Genomic DNA, 16,305 nt, shown 5'->3' on the forward strand with positions numbered 1-16,305 from the left:
ATTTCTGTAATGCAAAGAAAACACAGTTTTATTATTACTAGAACACACCCGCGTAATAGCGGGCATATACAGCTTGTAAACTGTTGTAGGATGAATCTTTGTTAAAGATATTATGACTGGAGATTTTCATAAAAGGTATCAAAAGCCCTCTCCCTTTTTTCCAAAGTCCGTTATGTGTTTCCTTTCGGTTAAATTCAATTCTTTTTCGTGTTTCTGGCCTTATACCACAATTATTCTTCCCCTTTGCTACAAATACAATGTATTTTTTTTGTATAAAACAAATAAAATTAAAAATTTGAACCGCTTCAAACATGAAATAAATGAAACTGCTTATAGACATAAAATATTCTAATAAAATGTGCTTCTAGGACAATCCATCAGTGCTTTTCCTTATGAGAGCCCTATTAACATACCAAAAGTAGGATTTGAATTTCGTATAAATGACTTAAGGCTCATTTGAGGGGTGGTCTGAGGGGCCCTGATCACGAAGTGCCGGGCTTAAAACATGAAATCCGGAGGTGCATATTTTAACAAAATTCATATCCCGAAATTAAAAAAAAAAAAATTCCCGCATCCCGTAAACATGGTAAAGATCAATTCCGAAATCTAGAGCTTAAAAAAGCCGATCCCGATGTCCCGAATAAGTCCTGTCTCCCTCTAATCTCTACCCTACTTTCATTTTGGCCAAATAGATATAGGAAGATGTGGTGTGAGTGCTAATGAGATAACTCTCCATCCAAATAACAATTTATAAAAGTAAACCATTATAGGTCAGTGTACGGCCTTCAACACGGAGCATTGGCTCACACCGAACAACAATGACTACTTTCACTTTCAACAATAAATTTGTATGACCCAATTATGGGAATTATTTTTTCTAGTCTATTCGTCCGTGCGTTCGTTTGTCCATCCTTCTGTCCGGCTTCAGGTTAAAGTTTTCACTTTCAACAATAAATTTTTATGTCCCATTTATGGGAATTATGTTTTCTAGTCTGTTCGTCCGCTAGTTCGTTCGTCCGTCATTATGTCCCGCTTCAGGTAAAAGTTTTTGTCGAGGTAGTTTGAGATGAAGTTGAAGTTCAACCAACTCTAAACTTAGTAAATTTGTTTCCTATGAAATGATCTTTCTAATTGTAATGCCAAATTAGAGATGTTACCCCATTTCACAGTCCACTAAACATAGTAAATGATAGTGCCGATGTGACATCCGTATACTATGGACACATTCTTGTTTCCACATGTTTTACTTATTTCAATATATATGTAACTGGTATGACCCCTTAGATAGTAACTATTTCAGACAAAAATAGACAGAATACAGAGAGTTCCTCATTGGCAGAACCAGTGGGGGGGGGTTCCGGGGGTTGGAACCCCCCTTTTTTGGCCGATCAATGCATTTGAATGGGGACATATAGCTGGAACCCCCTTTTTGTAAAATTGCTGGATCCGCCCTGTCCCTATATATTATAGAAGTATACTCGTAGTTTACAGGTTTATTAACGTGAAAAACATAATTGTCTCTAAGGAGGTATAATAGTTGTGGTTCTTGTGATCTAAAAACCATGATATGGAGAACGCTCTGATTGGCTTATATATTTTTCTTTTTTATAATCTGTTATATGATTGGTTGTTCTTGTACATGTTCAAAACCGGAAGTCTTATCTATGACTAAAAGTCAGTCTGATAACGGAAACAATATCCGGACACCTATTTTGTCGTTTTTCTCCAAAAATAACTCAATCTGAATAATCATAAGAATGGATGACAAATGCGACTATGCATGTTACCTAAGGAATACAGAGGCATGATGATTAATTTATTGTGGAAGTAAGAGAAGCGACACACAAAACGAGGTCTTCTCGTTTAATAGTATAGATACAATTATGGCCCGTGGAAAAGGTGAATATCCAAAAGGGTCACCACGATCGAGAAGGTTATTTCACTAAGGGTTGACAATTTTCATCACTTCTAAGGGGCCATAATTGTTTTATTATACTAAACTGACAGTGGAAGGGCCCTTTGAATAATTGAAAAAGTAATGGGATACCTTACTTTAGACAAAATGAACTTTAGACGTTAGTAACAAGCACAAGTTGACATTGGAAAAAAAAATTGTGCCTTTCTTACTCTTAAAAATTGTACAACAAAGGTAGAATCTTTTTGAAAAATATTAATGGCTCTGAAAAGGGCTGTTTATAAGATATCATCAGCACTAGACACATGTCCAAAGCCTTCTTTTCTCATCTCTTCCTGTCATGTAACGTCAAGGTTGCCATTTTGTTTATTTACGTCTGTGAAATCATTTTTATGGGAGATAACTCGTGTACAAGTCAAGCAACTCAGAAGGTTATTTGCCAGTGAATAAAGGGTAATTACCGCTGGTGTAAATTTTTAGGGTAATTCATCATTCCTTGCAACTAAATGAAAATAAACTGAATTATTCCATGTCATGTGATAATGTTTTACCCAAAAGAATTGTTTGAAATTAGGTAAGGTATAATAACATCAATTAATCTTTCACTATTTAAAGACATTTTAGTATTTATTTTAAAAACATGTCTAAGGCAAGTGATGTTGAAAATTTACTTAAAATAAGTAAAATCATAAATTTCACTCATGAGATAAAAGTACAAGACTTAACAAATCTTTATAAGAATGAAAAATTGCAGAGGGATTATCTGAGTATCCCAAAACTTAAATAAAATCCTGACATCTTTCAAAGGAAAATATCAGTAATAACAATTTTAAGCTAAAATCTGTAAAATCACTTCCAAATCACCACAATAACTGGTCAATCCCTTAGACAATACATAATCAGTACCATTATTAATGATAACATTGACATTTACAAATAAAAGCCATTAACAGCTTACAAAAGAAAAGAAAATTATAGATGACGAAAATCTAAAAAAGATGATAAATTTGGCCAGTTGTTATAGCCAGCGATCCTTATTTCTACTTTTAAATATCATTTCTAAACCAATAATATTGTATACTTAACGAATTTGTGTGGGTTACGATAAAATACATCATTCTTATCATATGATAGGTATACTTAAACAATCTTCAAACAAATCAATATGTATGTACGTCAGAAAGATTCATTATAAAACATTAACAAATTTTCACTTAAAAATAATTCAAATGATTTTGCACTGACAACTGTCTGTATTTGTTATTCCTTTTGTGAAAAAGAACAATAAATCATTATAGCTTTAATGCAAGTCTGAATGCAGGTCCATTTCATTTGAACTTATGACGTTTGTCGTAAATTGTATCCTTATTTTAGGAATCCTTGTTTAAGCATGCATTTAAAATTATATCTCTGACAAATGAACTAAGGGAGCTACCTTTTGATTTTTATTGGGGGCTTAAGGATGAAAAATGTTGTCCTGCATTTTTTTTAGTTGTCATCTCTGTTCTGCATTTTTATTTTTTTCACTCTATTTGGTACTGCTGTTTTTTTAATAGTTTATTCTGCCAATTTTTGCCAAGTTGCTCATCCTTCCTTTTTTTAAACTCCAATTAGTCCTGTCACGCCTTTTTTTCCAATTTCATCCTAACCCCCTTAAAAATTGTTGCTCCCTAACTTTCTACCATGTGATTAAGGAAGATGTAAAATATTTCAATCTGACTTAGAAACAGCTGATCTGAAATCGATTAAGGATTACAAATACTTCTCCAGTATAATGCTCAGAACTCAAAACAATCGAAATTCTGATTTTGGTAATCTTTTCAAATATCTAATATAAAAAAGAAGATGTGGTATGATTGCCAATGAGACAACTATCCACAAAAGACCAAAATGACACAGACATTAACAACTTTAGGTCACCGTACGGCCTTCAACAATGAGCAAAGCCCATACCGCATAGTGAGCTATAAAAGGCCCCGATAAGACAATGTAAAACAATTCAAACGAGAAAACTAACGGCCTTATTTATGTAAAAAAATGAAGCCTTTTTCAAAATCATGAAATTCATGTCATCAGATAAAATATCAAAGATAAAGATGTCAAAACCATGCATTTATATATGAGTTTTGCACTGAGCTATGACCATGACATAATAATCACCAAATCTTTCATTTTCATATTGACACTTTTATAGTTTCTAAATCCTTACTCTTACATGTCTTAAAACTTTTATTCAGTTTTAGTTCATTATAAAATCAAAAGTTAGTTCCAGTTTTTAAGAAACCTACAGGTTATGTTTCACTATTTAAGTGCTAGTCTTTGTAAGAAGCAGGCAATTTAGGTAAAAATCAAAACATGATCAGAAAAAACCCACTGAGCTAATCATGTTATTTAATACTAACCATCATCCTCAGTTAAAAATTATTAGTCTTTTGTTTGTTTGTGTCTGGTAATATCAAATGATTCGGTTAGAAAATTGGTTAGAATGATAGCAAATTACAGAGTTATCTCCCCTTATTCAATAATTTCTAGTGCATTTCAACCAAATTGTATCTTCTATTACCAGAACAGAAAAAGAAAATGAATGTTATTTTTGTGTATAACTACATATTATGAACTGAAATCAATGTCAAATTGGGTGGGTTTTTTTTGGTCATGTTTTCACCACTGCCTGATTCTTAGGCAGACTGGCACTTAAGTACTAAGTAGATCCTTTGCAATTGTGTCCTTGACCTTTGATATCTTTGACCTCAAAAAGAAAAAAATTTCTTTAATCTTCTTGAGTACACCATAGTCCATACGGAAAATAACTGCTATTTGACCTCACTTACCTTCTTGCAAAATGATTATAAAAAAAATACCCTTTATGGATAGGGCATCAAAAAAAATAAAATAAATATTCAATCCTGGAATTTATAGGTTGTAAGAGTCATTCATACATCTATTATTCATTCCGACATTCAAAGACAAAAGCAAAAAGTAAAAACACATCCTAGTCAATACCACTGTCCTGTGGGCAGTCCATATATCACGATAATGACCAGTTTTTCAAAAACTATTATATAAGTAACATAAAAGACAGCTATGACTATAAGCAGACCAGATGTTCAAGAACGTTCAATAAATTCTTCCATAAAGATAGCTACAACTACAGAGCAGAACAGATTACCAAGAACCCTCAATAGATTAAAACATACAGACAGCTTAGACTACAGAGCAGAACAGATTACCAAGAACCCTCAATAGATTATAACATACAGACAGCTTAGACTACAGAGCAGACCAGATTACCAAGAACCCTCAATAGATTATAACATACAGACAACTTAAGACTACAGAGCAGACCAGATTACCAAGAACCCTCAATAGATTAAAACATACAGACAGCTTAGACTACAGAGCAGACCAAATTACCACGAACCCTCAATAGATTATAACATACAGACAGCTTAGACTACAGAGCAGACCAGATTACCAAGAACCCTTAATAGATTATAACATACAGACAACTTAGACTACAGAGCAGACCAAATTACCAAGAACCCTCAATAGATTATAACATACAGACAGCTTAGACTACAGAGCAGACCAGATTACCAAGAACCTTCAATAGATTATAACATACAGACAGCTTAGACTAAAGAGCAGACCAGATTACCAAGAACCCTCAATAGATTATAACATAAAGACAGCTTAGACTACAGAGCAGACCAGATTACCAAGAACCCTCAATAGATTATAACATACAGACAGCTTAGACTATACAGAGCAGACCAGATTACCAAGACCCCTCAATAAATTGTAACATACAGACAGCTTAAACTACAGAGCAGACCACATTACCAAGAACCCTCAATAGATTACATGTATAACATACAGACAGCTTAGACTACAGGCAGAGCTAAAACCATCATTACAGGAAATTGCTTCCTGGTTAATACAGTCTTCATAGAGACTTCAGCAATCAAAACAAAGCATCTGTTTACACAAGATATTATTTTCCCAACACAGGAACAATGTAAACAATCTTCATGATCCATTTGTTTGTCTTACAGTTTGTTAACCTTTTATAAAAAAATATCTTAATTGGTTATATCTTCCTGTCATGATAGAAAACAAAATTAATATCCTATGAACGATTAATCAGGATAGAGAAAACAATTTATAAACAGGAAAAACGTCATCCTGCATTGTCAACAACAGATGCTTGTTTATAGACTTCAAAGACAGCCATATATATATATTGGATATGTGATGGTCTGTTATCATGAAAGAACCATGAAATTGAAGAAAAGTAAATTATCTGGTACAAAAAGGTAAAGAACTGGACTAAGAAAAAAGAAGTAAAGTGATGTCAAAGCATGGCATTCAATATCCTTGTCAGAATATTTAGTATTTTATAGAAATAAAATGATGTCACGACTAACTTTCGAGTCCAAAAGCCTGAAGGTAATTTTTTTAAAAATTTTAGTTGGATTCTGTTGGCTTGTAGAGAAGAATTTAACCTGAAAGCAATTTCACAAGCCATGGCCGTAGGACTTGTGGTTACATGAGTACTAACTGTTAAAGCATCTGGCATTCAATTTTATGTTAAGACTTTTTAGAAACCTAGATTTTTTGTTAAAAAAATCAATCTTTCATTGATTATGATAATTCCTTTTAAGTTTGTATGACTTATGATGGATAGTTTTATCATGTAGTTTCACTTTGTTTTCGTTTGACCTTTTTATATCCTTACTATTGGTTTTCCTGATTATTTTTCTTGTTCTTTTCTTAATTTTATTTTTTTTTTTGCTTTCAAATCATGAATATATTAAATTGTCTTTAACTTCTGGTCTAGAAATTTTTTTTAAAAAGATTTCTTGAAAATTCATATTCGAAATAAACCGTTGACACAGAGATATGTCTTGCTTGTCCCTTTTAAAACAGGAATGTTTCCCAAGTACAGGGATGCCCCACTCGCACTATCATTTTCTGTGTTTGGTGGACCGTGAAATTGGGGTAAAAATTCTTAATTTGGCATTAAAATTAGAAAGATCATATCATAGGAAACACGTGTTCTAAGTTTCAAGTTGATTGGACTTCAACTTCATCAAAAACTACCTTGACCAAAAACTTTAACCTGAAGGGGACAGACGGACGAACGAATGAACGAACGAACAGACCCACAGAACAGAAAACATAATGCCCCTCTACTATCGTAGGTGGGGCATAAAAAGGCAGTCTGATGGACAGCAACATTGCTTGTTATTTCAAGGTAACTAGACAATAATATTGTATACAGGGCCTAGAAATGATCAACGAAATAAGATGAACAAACAGTAATGTTACTTTGTCGAAGATATGTTTGTCTTATGTAAGTGAGTTCCTATCAAACGTTAACATTGAAAATTGCTTATTAATTCAAAAACACTGAATCAAATATTTTGCGCATAGACTTAGCTGCTGTGACTTTTGACCTTCTGACTCCTTAAAAAATGTGTCTCTCACCCTATGAGACATTCTCAAACTAATTGTAGTCAAGATCTTGATGAGGGCTTCAAATCTTTATGTTCAGACAACTCCTGGATGCCATTTGTCATTTTACAAGCAATTTGAATTTGTATAAATCAAATGCAATGTTGCAAAGAACATGAAGAATTTTAATATTTTCTTAACCTGCAAGTTATATAGTTTGTGTTTTATTTCTAAAGATATTCAGTATGTTTCAGATTAAAGTTTTTAATTATATGCATGATTTGACGTCATAAGCTTGGAAATCATTTTACTCAAATTAATATCTATCATGTCTTTACAAGATTTCTTATTGCTAAATTTAAGATATATTTATAAATAAAACGATTAATTGTTAAAAGTACATGGATTCAGCTAAAAGTGACATTTTGATTTATTTATAGAAACATCAATTGGTCCTAAGAAAATAATTTCATTCAAAGCATTGTTGTCAGGAAATAGCTTTCAAATGAAAACTGTAAGCTGCAATTTGTAGATATTTTTATATTGCTTATAGATCATTCAATGAAAACTGTAAGCTGCAATTCGTGCCAAATTGATGACCACTTAAAACTCAAAATAACCTCCTTACAATGTATATTTGGAAATGATCCATTTCAATTCTGATATTCTTGACAATAAGTAAAAGTAGCTATGCATGCTGAATTATCCATTTTAAGAGTTGAGTGGTGTTTATTTAGCATCTGATAATTATTTTTAACTCTCACAACACGGTTACATGCAACAAATAATCTCTTTCTTATACTGAAAATTAATAGCTTACTGCTTAGGGCTAAAAACCTAGTACTTCTCAAATTTATTTTTTTCTTTTTCTTTTAAATGAGTGGATAGGATATTTTTTTCATTTTGCTTTTAGTACTTTGAATTACCAAGACAATTGTTTAGCTCTTTTTCCCTATCTTAGATGTCATTTAGTGGTTTACTTACCAGTATATATATAGAAATATATGTTGGTCATAATATAACACCTCAACATGGAGCTATTATTTAATATACTGTGAATTTTTATAAAGACTGAAAGATTTTTTTATACCTGCCCTGGTGACCTGATCTTATAGGACCTTAAATTTATATTATAATAAGTCATTATTTTGTTTGAAATTTATGAAAAAGACATCATCTAACTGGAGCTGGATGGTAAGTATTAATTTTAATTTCACAGCACTAACTTCATACTAACAACCTTTCACTTGAGCAATCTGTTAAAACATTTTACCAGTTGACCAGTTTGTGGCAGAAGAATTCAAACTGCAATTTGGTAAACTGTTTTTGCCAATGCTATTGTGATAACACAAAGGTAACTGGATTAGCACAGTAAAAAAATCTTGAATCTTTCAATTGTATGCTAAAACTTTACCAAATCTTGTAATTTTGAATACTGAAAAGCAGACATCAAATATATATATACAAACCTAGAGTCAAAGATCATGTCAACAAAGTGCTTCATAAACTCCATACACTCCAGGGTAATCTCATCAGGCTGGCTGTCAACACTGTATGATGATGTCCAAGAGATTTCTGACCCCATTGATTCAGATCGTTGCATTTCATTTTGATAATCACCATATTCTGGTTCCGAAGAATCAACACTTCCAGGAAAATAATTAATGTCAGAACTGTTAGTGCTACTCACACTTTGTAAGGGTGACCTCTTTTTGGGTGAGAGATTTTCATTTTCATCGGGTTCTGTATCATCGTCAAATGATATAAGGTCAGCCATGACAGCTATTGTCTTCCTTGTATGCGGTATCAAGTCTTCTCCAACAGTATCTCGAGATTCATCAACCATTTCTGACTTTTCTTCTTCTTCTTCTTCTTCTGCAGGGGGTTTATAATCATCAAACAACATTTCATCAACAGTACTTGACCTTCGTTTTAACTTCGGGGGTTTAAAGTTTTTGCTTTCATTTTGTTCGTTTGTTTTTTCACTGTCAGATGTACCATTCACGGTACCATTTTGTTTTCGTATTGGATCAACGTCTGCATTATTAACTTTTTTAATTCCAATGCACTGTGACTGTGGAACATGAATATCAGCTTTGATTTCATGGTTTGTGGTATTAGGCTGTACCACATGGTTTGATGAAGTTTTCACATCAACTGAATTTGTTTTATTGTATTTAAATTGAGGATCATTCTTTAACGTAGGAGAATACAAAGGTTCCTCAAAACTCATATTTAAAGGTCGAGGTTGAATAATTTCTTTTTTACCACTGTTGGAATGTCCAGTGGGACTATGCTTTGTATTTGCCTGTTCATGCTCCTGATCTGAGTCATATAATACATTTGTACCATAATTATAAGCATCAGCACTAGAAAATCTATTGGTCAGTTTAGGAATCCCTTCCTCACTGCTAAAACTATCACTACTACTACTAGTTTTCATCACAGTGTCAAACTTATTCGACAAATTGTTCATCAATCCATTTTTCTTTGCAACCATTGAACTGAAAAATCTACTTGTGCCCTCGGACAAACTAGATGATAATGATGATTCATCATCGCTCCCTCCTTTGGATAATCTTCTCCGAACAAAATCCATTTTCAAATCCTTTGCATTCCTTCAGCTTTCTTAGTTAAACACACAGCCTTTGTCTAAAATGATGGTGCTAACACTCCTGAAAATGCATGATAGAATTAATAGACGGAACAAAGAAGTAAATCAATTAAATTGATAACTAATTATTACTGTTTATTGCACTGCCAACTTAAAGAAGGATCGCACTAACAAAATCAATGAGGTAACACAAATACAATGGAAGACAAATATTTGGATAAAATATAGATTTCACAACTCTGGTAATGGTTCCATTGATCTATTTTACTTAATGATTGTTACTATAAAATCTTCATTTAAGGCTCATGTGAATGTGTACAGACTTTTTTCAGTTGTAAGTCGATAGTTTGTAAGATGATTAGTCGAGTCTGACATCATTCTATATCATCTAAAGAAAAGGAACTATGAATGAGTGAATTCAAATAAGTCTTATGACTCAATAATCTGCTTTATTTTGGAAAATGAATCTTCGACTTTTTATAAAGATATGGTTTTCAGAGAATAACAAGGAAGCCTTAATTGTATTCTTCTACTGACTCAAAGATCAAATCATCCAGCCATGAGAAGCAGTGCAGACATTTAAGAAATATCAACTTGATTGCATCTCCAAACTAGTATCAGAGCAATTCCCATGTATGTGATATTAATTCGTGATTTTTCAAAATGAAATGGTGCCATTGTCTCCTTGTTCTAATTGAAATTGTAATAAAATAAGGAATTTGTTATAGCAATACCTTAGTTATTAATTGGCAAAGATATTTAAGGTGCAAATCTTAATTATTTCATATTTGATATTGTGACCTTCACTTTTAATCACTGACCTTTAAAGCTTTAAGAACCATGGTTGGCGAAGATTTAACGCCCTTGATCCTTACAATGATTTATTAACAAAGTGATATTATTGTGACCTTGACTTTTAATCACTGACCTTTAAAACTTGTCATAGCCAAGAGTAGGAACCATGGTTGGCAAAGATTTAATGCCCTTGATCCTTACTGTGATTTATTAACAAAGTGATATTGTGACCTTGAAAATATATAATAACAAGAATGTGTTCAAAGTACATGGATGCCAAACTCGCACTATCCCTTTCCGTGTTCCATGGACCGTGAAATTGGGTAATAATCTAAGTTGGTATTAAAATTAGAAAGATTATACTATAGAGATCATATGTACTAAGTTTCAATTTGATTGGACTTCAATTTCATCAAAAACTACCTTGACCAAAAACTTTAACCTGAAACTCCCACTTTCATTTTCTATGTTTAGTGGACCGTGAAATTGGGGTCAAAAGTCTAATTTGGCTTCAAAATTAAAAAGATTATATCATAAGCAACAAGTTTACTAAGTTTCAAGTTGATTGGACTTCAGCTTCATCAAAAACTACCTTGACCAAAAACTTTAACCTGAAACTCCCACTTTCATTTTCTATGTTCAGTGGACCGTGAAATTGGGGTCAAAAGTCTAATTTGGCTTTCAATTAGAAAGATCATATCATAAGCAACAAGTCTACTAAGTTTCAAGTTGATTGGACTTCAGCTTCATCAAAAACTACCTTGACCAAAAACTTTAACCTGAACGGACGAACAGACGGACGCATGGACGAACGGAGCCACAGACCAGAAAACATAATGCCCCTCTACTATCGTAGGTGGGGCATAAAAATTTATGAATGATTTAGTGAAGTTTATTCTTTACTGTATACAGTTATAGTTCTTATATTGAGTTATTTCATCCTCGTCTCATGTTAGGGTGAGGATTGAAACCTTACAAACATGTAATTCAGTGGTTGTCGTTTGTTTATGTGTTACATATTTGTTTTTTGTTCAATTTTTTTTACATCAATAAGGCCGTTAGTTTTCTCGTTTGAATTGTTTTACATTGTCTTATCGGGGCCTTTTATAGCTGACTATGCGATATGGGCTTTGCTCATTGTTGAAGGTCGTACGGTGACCTATAGTTGTTAATGTCTGTGTCATTTTGGTGTTTTGTGGATAGTTGTCTCATTGGCAATCATACCACATCTTCTTTTTTATATTACCCCCATCACATTTTTTAGAAGCCAGTCCCTAGCCAGGAAACTATAATCCTGTCATTGTCTGCTTGTCTGCCATACTTTCTGATTTGTATACCTATATTAATACTGACACTCTAATTAGAGATCATAATATCAAAACTATGTTTCCCTAAATTTTCAAGTTTCACGTAACTCTAAAACCCATAGCAAAAACTTATTTCTGTATCTCATGGTCATTTATTTACTGACTGCAATCAAGACAAATGGTAAAAAGATATAAATAAATTGATGTGGTATGATTTACAATGAGATAACTATATTAATCAATATCTGACAGAAAACAACCGATGAGCAGGGGTAGAAAAAGGTAAAATTCCCTAAAACCTGACAAAATCATACATTAAATTATTAAATAAATTTACCAACAGACATGATAGAAGAAATAGAAAACAACTGCAAACACAGTTCATGTTAGATTGCAGTTAAAAGTCATCGAATCAATTATTTAAAATGGCATTCCCTTAAGACCCTTATATATATAGTGTCATGCAAAACACATTTTAATCATATTTCTAATTTAACTTAAGGGAGCAGAAATCCATGATTAAGTATATAGTTGCAGAAATAGCATGAACAGCATGAATATTCACATGTACATATGCTGGACCAAAAAAAATCTAAATTGTATCTGTATCTTTAAATGTTCTCCCAATGACAAGTGCCAATTGAGTCACACCTTGAATTCAAAGTTTCACTGTTGAATGCAAGGTGATGATTTTAATAATGTAATCTTTCTACAAAATAATGCAATGCCAGCAAAATTCTGTTTCACTGGGGATCCAAATTATTAAACCTTCATCCCAGTGAGTCATCTTCCTGTGTTATTCCTTTAAAAAAAAAAAATTCTAAACCAGAATGAAATATTTGCCACTGGACTTAAAGCAAACCATTGCCAACTATAAATTCTAAATGTGGATTTCCAAGAGAGTTTAGAGTATGGACACATGCTACTTTTTATAGCTGTATGAAGAATTCAAACTTGTAATCACATTAAATTATCTGACTGCTACAAGAAAATTCTTTAAACAGTATTTTGCAGAGTAAGCTCAATATAAATTCTATATGAATGGAAATTAATCAAAAGAACTCATCTTTATTCTGTTGAATTTTGAAATTTCAATATTTTCTCCATCATAATGTCTTTTTGCCCTGGCTGTCAAAGTGCCAAGTTCTTAAACAACACTATAGTATCTATTGCCTACCGAACATCTGAAATCTTGTAGCAATGTATTCCCAGACCAGTCATACGTCTTTATCTGACTATACATGTTTCTCAGACCACAAAAGGTTCAATAATACACACAACAGCGAACAGAATGATATTTTACATATATTTTCCAGACAGACACGACTAAAACTTTGCAAATGCTAATTTAATTTATTTCAATAAAGCAGTTAGCCTGAAGCTAAGTGTCTCTATAATGAAATAGTAAAAGATATTTCTTCCTAAAAGTGCACTTTGTATTAGCTATAATCTGAAAGCTTTATGAAGGATGTAAACAAAATGTGCAATAAAATGTCACTTTTGCTATTTTAATGACCAATACATATATTAGTTATGATCATCTTAAGTAGAAAAAAAACAAGACCATATATAATATAATATCTAGAAAGTGCAACTTGTTTCATCCCACAAGATTATGTGCCTATACAATGTACCAATTAAGTTATAATGACCAATTTCAGTACCTTTTCTTGGGCGTATGACATTTGCGCCGATTTTGAAAATTTTCAATCTTTCATTTGCGCCGATTTCATTTTTTCATTTGCGCCGATTTTATATTTGCTCCTAATTAGATTTACAGGTAAGTTAATACTTGTACATATACTGTACTTTACCATTGATAAAATCTGGTTATAATTGTTGTTCATTTATGTTTAAATACTTTGGATTCATTTTGTTCTGGAACTTCGTTGTAACATGATGGACATATTACACACTGAAACGAGCCGAGGAGTCAATTCTTTAGTTATCGAGGGCCATACATATCGGAAGGTTAGTGTCCTGAAACATAACAACATACCTTACAAATGTACCATAAATCGTGTAAAGCCAAGGCCGTAGCTACCATTGAGGCAAGTGAGGCAATTGCCTCACTAAAATTTCGACACTGATTAATTTTTTTTTATACATATATATAAATATAATAGTCATTTGTTGTTCTGTCTCAACCTTAATTTCTATAACTTGTCATCATTAGTTTTAAACTATTCTTCCTGGATATAACTAAGCATCTCAACGGGTGATGTTTCTCTATTACATTAACCTATAGTAACGATAATCATCATGGATCTTGAGTTAAAAACAGGCTGTTGCAGAAAAAGGAAAAGCGACACTGAAGGTAAAGAAGGAACAATTCTAGTAAACTATTTTTTTCAACAGAGTCTGAGTATAGCATATAACTTCATTAGAACAATCAAAAAACGATAAGTAGACTGACAAATACAGTACTGGTCTTCGGAAGGTGGCAGTCCTGTCTGCGTATTCATTTCTCCGTTTCACCAACTTTTGATAAATCAAGTACTGGGCATCGCAAGGGGGCAGTCCTGTCTGCGTATTCATTTCACGAACTTTAAATTTTCTCTTTACAGATTAATGAAATATAAATAAATTATGAAACATGAATGCATGGATTTGTTTTTATCCATGTTTCTTTAACCTTAAAAATTGAAAGAATATCCCATATTCCAATTTGATATTATTGAGGAATGGTAGAACCTTTAACACAGGATTTTGTCTTTACTTATTCGGGACTACGGAATTTCGTTTCTTTATATTCGGGGTTTCGGAATCGGACACCCCCAAACCCTAACCCCTAAATTTATAGATTCTGGAACTAAAATACCACCAACTATTTCCAGAAATAATTTGAAATTACGGAACTACATGTACAAACGTCAAAAAATCCATTCCAATTCTCCTGTACCCATATATACTTACTCTATAGATAGAATCATATACATGTATCTTATCTCATTCTATCCCTAGTTTGTCTACTCTTTGTCAGCATAAAAGCGAGTTTAATATTTTGTAACCGCGACTGTATGATGGTGCTTACAGGAAAGCTTATTTCCCTTTTGCAAACAAAACTGTTACTACCGATGCTGCTACTAGATTGCTGATGGAGAAGGAATTGGAAGAAGACATTGATCATTGTGTTGATGATGATGTGCTACCTTTAGAAACACAGACTGCCCTGAAACAACTGAAAACTTGGAAAAGAGCATGCATGAGTGGCGCGAGATTGTGCGGTCTTGCCATGCTCCATGTTCATCGCGATAAGGATATCAGCAGACCAAATTATGATTCTGAAACGATTTGACTGAACCGGCCATAGAAAACTTTGGAAAACTCTACTGAATCGATGTTTGTTCTATGTTCTGGCAGCAGACTCAAATCAGTGATATTTGGATGAATATCTTGCATATAAATTTAAATAAAGTTGTTAAAAATTTTGGTGTTAGTAAAAGCAAGGATTTGTATAGTAAACTATACAAATCCTTGGTAAAAGTCTAAAAAAATGAAAAAATTATATAAAAAGTGTCCAAATTCAAAACATTATCAAACTCTCTAAAAATGCCTAGAATGCAGGATTTTGCACCATTCATAACATACCCCCCCCAAAAAAAATTTCGCCTCGCTTCGCTCGGCTCAATTGTTTTGCCTCACTACAATAAGATGCCTAGCTACGGCCTTGAAAGCCAGTCACTACGGATTCTAGTGTCAAAACACTGATCGAGCATAAACATGTGGCACAGGTCCTAAAGACAGAGGTTAAAGAACTATACGGGTACTGTCAAGGAAAAAGTCTTGAGGTGTATCTTCTAGGCCTTCTTCCATCTCCCCGTAGTGAGCAGGGGACAACAGTTTTCCCGTTTGAATGGTTTTACACTAGTAATTTTGGGGCCCTTCATAGCTTGTTGTTCAGTGTGAGCCAAGGCTCCGTGTTGAAGGCCGTACATTGACCTATAATAGTTTACTTTTATAAATTGTTATTTAGATGGAGAGTTGTCTCATTGGCACTCACACCACATCTTCCTATATCTATGTTATGATTGACAATTCATTACATTTATGCAAATGGATAATGAAAGAGGTCTAAATGATAAAATAGAAATTACATGACTTGGATGGAGAGTTCTCTCATTTGCACTCATACCACATCTTGTTATATCTATTCACCTGTAATTTACCTGTAAAAAAATCGGCGCAAATGAAAAAAATAATCGGCGCAAATGAAA

General features: G+C 32.9%; 1 protein-coding gene across 2 annotated transcripts in view; it reads right to left on the reverse strand.

Annotated features, from left to right (window-relative positions):
• Positions 1 to 16,305, reverse strand: part of LOC143079113 (uncharacterized) — an 82,429-nt gene that overhangs the window by 37,384 nt on the left and 28,740 nt on the right. The window contains exons 1-2 of one of the 2 annotated variants that reach the window (XM_076254300.1): positions 10,915 to 11,006; positions 8,842 to 10,047 (exon numbers count right to left, since the gene is read on the reverse strand). In XM_076254300.1, the coding sequence (XP_076110415.1) occupies positions 8,842 to 9,971 (1,130 nt within the window). In that variant the 5' untranslated portion in view covers positions 9,972 to 10,047; positions 10,915 to 11,006. Of the gene's footprint in view, positions 1 to 8,841; positions 10,048 to 10,914; positions 11,007 to 16,305 lie in introns of those variants that run through there. The other variant, XM_076254299.1, reaches the window with a different exon arrangement.

This window comes from Mytilus galloprovincialis, chromosome 6 (genome assembly GCF_965363235.1).
Source record: "Mytilus galloprovincialis chromosome 6, xbMytGall1.hap1.1, whole genome shotgun sequence".
Taxonomy (NCBI): domain Eukaryota; kingdom Metazoa; phylum Mollusca; class Bivalvia; order Mytilida; family Mytilidae; genus Mytilus; species Mytilus galloprovincialis.